Below are 10,001 nucleotides of genomic sequence, written 5' to 3' on the forward strand. Positions count from 1 at the left end.
GTGTAATCCTTCATTTTGTGTGTCAGCACTAATCCTTCTCAGCCACTTCAATCCCCACAAAAAGGTACAAAAGCCATGTTAACTCATATACCCCATGCACCACTCCAGTCACTTTTCACACCATTTTAGCTCGTATTAGACCAATGATCATTACTAAAGAACTCGATAACTTCGCAAGGGTTGATAATCGCCATGTGCATGTGTAGTTACGGGCTGCATCGGTTTCAGCGGCTGCGGGTGTTTGTACAGCAAGCACATAAACGGTAGTGAAGAGAACCGCGGAAAAACTCCTGACGGTTAGTATTATCGTATTAAATTTAAATTATAAAAAAAAAACCTGATTGATAAAATGATGGACCGACTCACGTTAGCTTTCAAGCTATTTTGAATCCCAACATGAAAACAAGAGACATTAACCATCCATCCATCAATTGCCTACCGCTTGTCCCTTTTGGGGTCGCGATAAAATTATGGACTGACTTGCGTTAGCTTTCAAGCTATTTTAAATCCCAACATGAAAGCAAGAGACATTAACCTCTTTCCCCATTAAGAAACGCCATACCTCAATCCAACCCTTACTTTACTGTGTAAACAACTAAGATATTCATTTATTTACATTTATTCAGGTTGCACATAAAGGCTGTGCTGTCTTTGCGCGAATTAATCGATATAAAGTCCACAGTGTCAAGTTGAAACAGACGTTATCAACAGGAAGTGAACTCGCGTGACGTCACTTAAACCGGAAGTGAAACGAACTGACATCCAATTTGCATTTATTAAAAAAAAACATTCTAAAATGTTTACAAATTAAATAATACAAACATATTTGAACACAGTAATTTAAAAAAATATGGATTTTACAGAGCCAGGACAGTATTTAATGTTTCATTTGCCAATAAAGTACACTGTTTTTCTATTTATTTTACTTAAAAAAAACACACAAAAGTTGGTTAAACGATTTTAGTCTGGGTATAATTACTTTTTGAGAGCTTTCAACAATACCTCAAGAAAAATAATAACTGTGATAATTTTTGCCACAATATTTATTATTTGGGTGGTGTGTATGTATTTGAGGGTCCACCACCCCCTCCTTGACAGAGACAGAACTTATCTTATTGCTTTTGGTTGTGATTTTTATTCAAGTGCTAAAATTTTTTGTATATTTGATTTTGATTTTATCATTTGTTTTATTTAACTTGGATATTTAAACCTTTACACTTCAATTACAATGTTAAAATATATGAGGAATACACGTTCATTGCATTTGAAAGATTGTACTTGCATTATTATTATTATGTATTATCAGTGGTCAATTTGGTCTCAAAATAATGTTGACAATGATAATATTTATTGTCAATATTTTTTAGGTCAATATGTCATTAGCGTAGGGCTGGGTGATATGGCCTTTTATTAATATCTCAATATTTTTAGGCCATGTCACGATACACAATATATATCTCGATATTTTGCCTTGGCCTTGAATTAACAGTTGATGCATATAATCACAGCAGTATGACGATTCTATGTGTCTACATTAAAACATTCTTCTTCATACTGCATTAATATATGCTCATTTTAAACTTTCATGCAGAGAGAAATCACAACTAAGTTAATTTACCAAAACTGTATTTATTAAACAGTTATTAAGCAGTGGCACAAACATCCATGTCATTTCCAAAACAGAAAGTGCAAAAAATAACCTGAGTACATTTGTAAATACCTCAATAAAGTACAACCGAACTCAGCTTTGCTCCTGCTGCCTTTTTAAAACAGCATCCACGCATGCTAGCGTATGTTTAACCATGCCTGCGCCCAAAAATACCCTGCGCCTTATTTATGCATTAAATACAGAAATAGCACCCGTAACTGACACGGCGCGTTTTAAAACATTGCGCCCTATGGTCGCGAAAACACGGTATAGATAGGCTCCAGCGTCCCCCCGCGAACCCAAAATGGACAAGCGGTAAAAAATAGATGGATGGGTGGCTTCGATAACGGGTACCGGTTCTCAAAAAGGGATTCGAATCCATGGAATCGGTCCCTTTCTTATCGAAGCATCGGGAGAACCAGTTTTCGAACATCATCCTTACGTCATACTTGCCAACCTTGAGACCTCCGAATTCGGAAACTGTGGGGCGTGGGGGGTTGCTGGGGGCAGGGTTTGAGGTGCAGGCAGCATACCCCTTCACCTTCGACCTGTCCTAGATGAAATGAAATGATTTTTTCCAATAATTTTGGAGCTTGCAAGTGTATTTCTTCTTACTCGTCGTCGCAATGTCTCTTCTTCGTTCTTCGGCTTCGTCTCTTTCTTGTGTGCATTTGTGCACTGAGCTCCAAAAGCCACGAATGTTATTGTAGCGTCATGGAAGAGTTAGTGCTGCAAGGGGTTCTGGGTATTTGTTCTGTTGTGTTTATGTTGTGTTCTCTCGAAATGTGTTTGTCATTCTTGTTTGGTGTGGGTTCACACTGTGGCGCATATTACGAACAATGTTAAAGTTGTTTATACGGCCACCCTCAGTGTGGCCTGTATGGCTGTTGACCAAGTATGCTATGCATTCACTTGTGTGTGAGCTTGAAATTAACATTATCATCCATCCATCCATTTCCTACCGCTTATTCCCTTTGGGGTCGCGGGGGGCCCCGATGCCTATCTCAGCTACAATCGGGCGGAAGGCGGTGTACACCCTGGACAAGTCGCCACCTCATCGCAGGGCCAACACAGATAGACAACATTCATACTCACATTCACACATTAGGGCCAATTTAGTGTTGCCAATCAACCTATCCCCAGGTGCATTTCTTTGGAAGTGGGAGGAAGCCGGAGTACCCGGAGGGAACCCACGCAAACTCCACACAGAAAGATCCCGAGCCTGGGATTGAACCCAGGACTACTCAGGACCTTCGTATTGTGAGGCAGACGCACTAACCCCTTTGCCACCGTGAACCCCAACTTTATCATTAAACCAGTTAAAAGATCATACAACGTGTGAGCATTTCTTGACATCTTCAAGTAAAGACGACTGTTAAACCCATCCAACGCTACATTACTATGTGACTGGACCGGCACGCTGTTTATATGGAGGAAAAGTGGACGCCTGGACAGCATGCAGCTGTTAAAGGGTGAAGGTTTCATGTGAGGGAGGACGCTAAAGGCACGCCCCCAATATTGTTGTCCGGGTGGAAATCGGGAGAATGGTTGCCCCGGGAGATTTTCAGGAGGTGCACTGAAAATCGGGAGTCTCCCGGGAAAATCATACTTATCGTACGTTTACTCTTGTGGACACTTTTCCCCTCGTAAATCTTTGCTGAGCCCCAGCATTTTGTTTTGTTGTTAGGTGTTATTCAACACCCACATAAAACTCCTTTGCAGGTGTTAAACACCTTGGGAACGTGCCAAATTATCGTCACACGCGGGCCAATAAAAACAATTGTAATTTCCCCCCGGGCAGCACTTTGGACACCTGCACTGGCTTTCTGTGCACTTAAGATGTGACTTTAAGGTTTTACTACTTACGTATAAAATACTACACGGTCTAGCTCCATCCTATCTTGCCGATTGTATAGATAGATAGATAGATAGATAGTACTTTATTGATTCCTTCAGGAAAAAAAATTGTATTGTACCATATGTCCCGGCAAGAAAAATCTGCAAAGAACTCCGGCTTATTAGTGATTCCTAGAGCCCAAAAAAAGTCTGCGGGCCATAGAGCGTTTTCTATTCGGGCTCCAGTACTGTGGAATGCCCTCCTGGTAACAGTTAGAGATGCTACCTCAGTAGAAGCATTTAAGTCCCATCTTAAAACTCATTTGTATACTCTAGCCTTTAAATAGACCCCCCTTTTAGACCAGTTGATCTGCCGTTTCTTTCCTTTTCTGCTCTGCCCCCCTCTCCCTCGTGGTGGGGACGGGGGGCACAGGTTCGGTGGCCATGGATGAAGTGCTGGCTGTCCAGAGTCGGGACCTGGGGTGGACCGCTCATTTGTGCATCGGTTGGGGACATCTCTACGCTGCTGACCTGTCTCCGCTTGGGATTCCCCCATGCTGGCCCCACTAAGGACTCGACTCTCAGTATTATTTTTGGATCCACTAGGGACTGGGGTCTTCTCCAAGGTTTCTTATTGTCATCCTACTGGATTAAGTTTTTCCTTGCCCTGATGTGGGATCTGAACCGAGGATGTCTCTCTGGCTTGTGCAGCCCTTTGAGACACTTGTTATTTAGGGCTATATAAATAAACATTGATTGATTGATGTAGGACCCAGGACGTGCCAATATACTGTATAGCAGTCGAAATTGACATAAAATGCAGAGTGTACATGTGTTTTGGGAGATTAGAGATTGGCTGAGAAACAAGTATGTGGAGATGTCACCATTCCCTATAGAAGAGATCTAATTTGGTATTTTTCTAAACGACTGTAACATAGAAATGTTTGTCAACGTTATTATGCTCCAGGCAAAACATTTTCTACATAAATGTCAATTTATGACAGTAAGTCCTACATTTTCTAATTCAATTGATTGATTGGAACTTATATTAGTAGATTGCACAGTACAGTACATATTCCGTACAATTGGCTTAAAGGGTGAAAATTATCAATCAAATCTTGGAGAATGATTAAAAGTACAAAAGTCCTTAAATTGATATATTTGTTAAAAACATTTAAAGTGATTTCGGTGGCCATTTTTGTCTTTTTTATTTATTGCAATTAATCAATCAATGTTTATCTATATAGCCCTAAAACACGGGTGTCTCAAAGGGCTGCACAAGCCACGACGACATCCTCACTTCAGATCCCACATCAGGGCAAGGAAAAACCCAACCCAATGGGGCAATGAGAAACCTCGGAGAGGACCACAGACAGTCATTTTCATTGACGTCCCACTGGGTTGTGAGTTTTTCCTTGACCTTATGTGGGCGCTGAACCGCGGATGTCGTTGTGGCTCGTGCAGCCCTTTGAGACACTTGTGATTTAGGGCTATATAAATAAACATTGATTGATTGCGATGTGGGGACGTCGAGTGGATCGAGCATAACATTGTGAGAGTCCAGTCCATAGTGGATCTAACATAATAGTGAGAATCCAGTCCATATTTAGGGACTGAATGTCCCTTTGGGACAGAGGACCCTATTGTATTTCTAAGGTTTTATTATTCTTATACAGCCGCCTCTTCGAGCTGTAATTTGACCCCCTTAACATGCTTCGAAACTCACCAAATTTAACACACACATCAGGACTGGCAAAAATTGTGATCTAATCAAAAAACCAAAACCCAAAACTCAAAATTGCGCTCTAGCACCCCCTAGGAAAAAACACAGACAAAACTTTTTGTAACTTCCGTTAGGAATGTCGTAGAGACATGAAACCACAACCTCTATGTAGGTCTGACTTACACCTGACCTCCTTCAGCAAAAATCAACAGGAAGTTGGCAAAAACCCCTTCAAAACAAAAGTTTCCTAAAAAATGTAATTTTTGCCTCTTTGAGCTGTAATTTGACCCCCTTAAAATGCTTCAAAACTCACAAAACTCGACACACACATCAGGACTGGTGAAAATTGCGATCTAATAAAAAATAAAAATAAAAAAATAAAAATAAAAATAAAAAACCAAAAATTGCGCTCGAGCGGCCCCTAGGAATAAAACACTGACCAAACTGCTCTTGGGAAGAAAACACAGACAAAACTGCTTGTAACTTCCGGTGGGAATGTCGTAAAGACATGAAACAAAAACCTCTATGTGGGTCTCACTTAGACCTACATTTAGTTATTGCCATCCTTCAGCAAAAATCAACAGGAAGTTGGCAATTACCCCTTCAAAAAAAAAGTTTTGTAGAAACCTGTCACCTTTTTTCAAACATTATCTCCTCTAAGACCCTTTTGTTGTATCGGCTTCAAACTCGCACAGGAAAGAGATTGAATTTATTGATTAAAAGTTGCGTAAAGAGTTTTTCTAACTGCTCCGGTTTTGATTTTACGAGCCTTCAAAGAACTGGTGCACTGATGCTGCCGTCTCAAGATGGCCGCTTAAAAGCAGGAAGCACCAGCGTGACCAAACAATGCAGAGAAGGTAGGTAATGTGCAGGTAAAGATATGTTGAATGGGTAAAGGCAGGAAAAACCAGCAAAAGTCGGTCCCGTCCATCGCTGCTTGCAGCTTTAATTAGGGTCCGCCAGGCCCATTGCAAAAGGACTCTCAAAGGAGTCCTTTTGCAATGGGCCAAAGGACCCTATTGTTCGTCGTGCGTTTTATCATTATTATTATTATTATTATTCTTTCTTTTTTATTCCGCACCTACACGCTGTAATTTGACCACCTTAACATGCTTCAAAACTCACCAAATTTAACACACACATTGGCATGGCAAACATTCCCAACATATTAAGCAACCAAAGCCCAAAAATTTAAATTGCGTGCTAGCGCCCCCTGGGAAGAAAAAAAAAACAGACTGCTTGTAACTTCCGTTAGCAATGTCCTAGAGACATGAAACAAAAAACTCAAAGTAGGGCTGACTTAGACCTAGATTTCAAAATTTTACCCTCTAGGGCTAAAATCTACAAAAATTTTACAAAAACCCATTCAAAGCAAAATTTTCGCAAAATTTTCGTAAAAAATGCTATTTTTGCCTCTTTCAATCAATCAATCAATGTTTAATTATATAGCCCTAAATCACTAGTGTCTCAAAGGGCTGCACAAACCACCACGACATCCTCGGTAGGCCCATATAAGGGCAAGGAAAACTCACACCCAGTGGGACATTGGTGACAATTATGACCCAGTGGGACGTCGGTGACAATGATGACTATGAGAACCTTAGAGAGGAGGAAAGCAATGGATGTCGAGCGGATCTAACAGGATACTGTGAAATTTCAATCCACAATGGATACAACACAGTCGCGAGAGTCCAGTCCAAAGAGGATCCAAGACACAGCAGCGAGAGTCCCGTTCACAGCGGAGCCAGCAGGAAACCATCCCAAGCTTTGACCTGTAATTTGACCCCCTTAAAAAGCTTTAAAACTCACCAAACTTAGCACACACATCAGGACTGGCAAAAATTGCGATCTAATGAAAAAAACAAACCCCAAAATTAAAAAATGTGCTCTAGCGCAATTTTTGAATAAAACACAGAAAAAAAATGCTCTTAGGAAGAGAAAACAGATAAAACTGCTTGTAACTTCCGGTAGGAATTTCGGAAAAATATGAAACAAAAACCTCTATGTAGGTCTCACTTAGACCTACATTTTAATAATCGACATACTTCAGCAAAAATCAACAGGAAGTTAAAAATTACCCCTTCAAAACAAAAGTTTTGTAAAAACCCGTCACCTTTTTTCAAACAGTATCTCCGCGTTTATCGTGTCGGCTTCAAACTCGCACAGGAGGGAGATTGAAGCCTTCTGATTAAAAGTTATTCACAGAGTTTTGATTACTTCTCCGGTTTTGATTTTACGCGCCTTCAAAGAACCCCTGCGGAAAGTTTCCTAAAACATGTCATTTTTGCCTCTTTCAGCTGTAATTTGACCCCCTTAAAATGCTTCAAAGTGCAAGTTAAAGCTCTACTATGCAAAGCGAAAGCCATTTATCAACAACATCCAGAAACGCCGATCTGTAATTTGACACCCTTAACATGCTTCGAAACTCACCAGATTTTACACACACACCAGCACTGGCGAAAATTTCCATCTAATAAAAAACCAAACCCCAAAAATCAAACTTGCGCTCTAGAGCCCCCTCGGAAAAAACCCTGACAAAACTGCTTGTAACTTCTGTTAGGAATGTCGTAGAGACATGAAACAAAAACCTCTATGTAGGTCTGACTTAGACCAGGGCTTGGGTCACGGGGGCAGCAGCCAAAGGCGGGCCCGACCAACGCTGCTTGCAGCTTTAATATGTATTTATTATTCAATTCTTTATCTGTATTTGCTTTATGTTTTCTTTCCTTGTTGTTGAAAGTACCTTGATTGTTGAGTCAATCAATCAATCAATGTTTACTTATATAGCCCTAAATCACTAGTGTCTCAAAGGGCTGCACAAACCACTACGACATCCTCGGTAGGCCCACATAAGGGCAAGGAAAACTCACACCCAGTGGGACATCGGTGACAATAATGACCCAGTGGGACGTCGGTGACAATGATGACTATGAGAACCTTGGAGAGGAGGAATGGATGTCGAGCGGGTCTAACATGATACTGTGAAAGTTCAATCCATAATGGATCCAACACAGTCGCGAGAGTCCAGTCCAAAGCGGATCCAACACAGCAGCGAGACTCCCGTTCACAGCGGAGCCAGCAGGAAACCATCCCAAGCGGAGGCGGATCAGCAGCGCAGAGATGTCCCCAGCCGATACACAGGCAAGCAGTACATTACATTATGAATGTATGTTAGTTGTACAATAAAAAATAATTTTAAAAACAATTGACATAAAATGAAAGAAATGTTGCAATAAGTACCTTTCCACAGCGGAGATGATTGACAATTTATGAGTCAGGTAAGAATGGGAGTTATTAAGCTATTTGTTGTTCTTTGGCAGCACTTCACTACATTCCAGTGAGTGTGGGGGCTCAAAGGCTTGACGGTTGTAGTTCCTAGTTCGAATCCTGCCTGATGCATACTCCACTGATGTCTTGTGGTTACTAGGCAACCTCACCTTCACTTTTATAGTACATGCAGATCAGAAAGCAGATACAGATAGCGTTCTACTATGGCGGCTTGTTAATGGTTCTTCCACTGCAAACGTAGTATATAAAAAAATGTATACTTTTTTTAATAGTTGCAAATGTCAAATTATGCACAAAAAGACGTTCTGGCTGGAATTTCCTGCGCGAATTTGTGTCAGCAAAACAAAAGTAAGCAGTGACAGTTCCGCCGAGGAGGGATCAAGAGGAGCGAATGTGGGCCAAAGGCTCCTCCAGGCTGCCGCTGACAGCCTCCGGGTGTCGCGCACAGGCGCCAAAAGTAGCATGTTACCCCCTCCGGTGCTCGTGTGGTCGACTTTTAACCCAAATAACTACATAAAAAAGTGTATTACTCGACGTAAAAAGAAGGAAGCCTCCCCACTATGGAGGAGTGTTTACCAGGCGGGAAATGAAAACAGTAGCCGCTTACCATGGTGCTGCTCGGACGATCGAATCCAGGCGACGTGGACGGAGAAGCGACCGCAGGAGTCGGTGGGCTGCCGTGCCGGGGCGCGGAGGTTCTCGACACACCGCCGCGGTGGGAGGGAAGGGAAGGGGGTTCACTTCTCGGCTTTCACACCCGGCTTTGAGGGGGCTCTCCTTTCGGCCTCGCTCGCCTTCATCGAAGCGGTCGGTGACTGCAGGGGTGGAGAGGGAGGGAAAGCCGCTGGGCGGGGACAGCGTAGGCGGGGGGGGGGGGAGGAGGAGGCTCGTTTTGACTGGCAGGCGGTGGCGAAGTGGCGGAGATAGAGGTAGCTAAAGTGAGGCGGTACAGTACATCCGGGGATTTTGCTTTTTTATAATGTATTTACCAAGATACCCCCACGCTACTTTATCTACTTCCGGTGGCAAAATGCAATCTAATTGTTAATTTTTTTTTTTGTTCACACTCATTCACTAATTTATTTATTTTTCACACTCATTCACACACAAATGTTTTTTCCTTCTGTTATTGTGTGAATGCTCCGAAGCATTCACATAAATGGTTTTCAACTTCAACTTTTTCTTCTTCTTCTCCAGATTTTACCTTTCACATTTTTTTCAACCGATTCAAACCGTTCCAACTTCAAACTGTTCGGGCTTTCCCTGTCAAATTTCCCCCAAATTCTCAGATTTTGCAGAAATCCAGGTTTTCCGCGACATTTTTACCATCCAAAATGATTTGGTCATTTTTCAAACTTCCACCATTTCCACATTTTTCAACCGATACAAACAATACCACCTTCAACATATTCCACCATTCTGGAAATTCAAACTATAATTTTTCTGAGTTCCTAAAAATTTCAGGATTTTCAACCACTGTGTGAGATACAGTCTGGTGTGCCGTGA

The 10,001-nt window shown here is 41.7% G+C and overlaps 1 protein-coding gene across 1 annotated transcript in view; it reads right to left on the bottom strand.

Moving 5' to 3' along the window:
- Nucleotides 1-9,337, bottom strand: part of ppp3r1a (protein phosphatase 3, regulatory subunit B, alpha a) — a 48,090-nt gene extending 38,753 nt beyond the window's left edge. The window contains exon 1 of the mRNA XM_061911312.1: nt 9,103-9,337. Coding sequence (XP_061767296.1) covers nt 9,103-9,105 — 3 coding nt within the window. The 5' untranslated portion in view covers nt 9,106-9,337. The remainder of the gene's footprint in view (nt 1-9,102) is intronic.
- Nucleotides 9,338-10,001: the final 664 nt, after the last annotated feature.

Source organism: Nerophis ophidion, linkage group LG09 (assembly GCF_033978795.1).
Source record: "Nerophis ophidion isolate RoL-2023_Sa linkage group LG09, RoL_Noph_v1.0, whole genome shotgun sequence".
In the NCBI taxonomy this organism is placed as follows: Eukaryota; Metazoa; Chordata; class Actinopteri; order Syngnathiformes; family Syngnathidae; genus Nerophis; species Nerophis ophidion.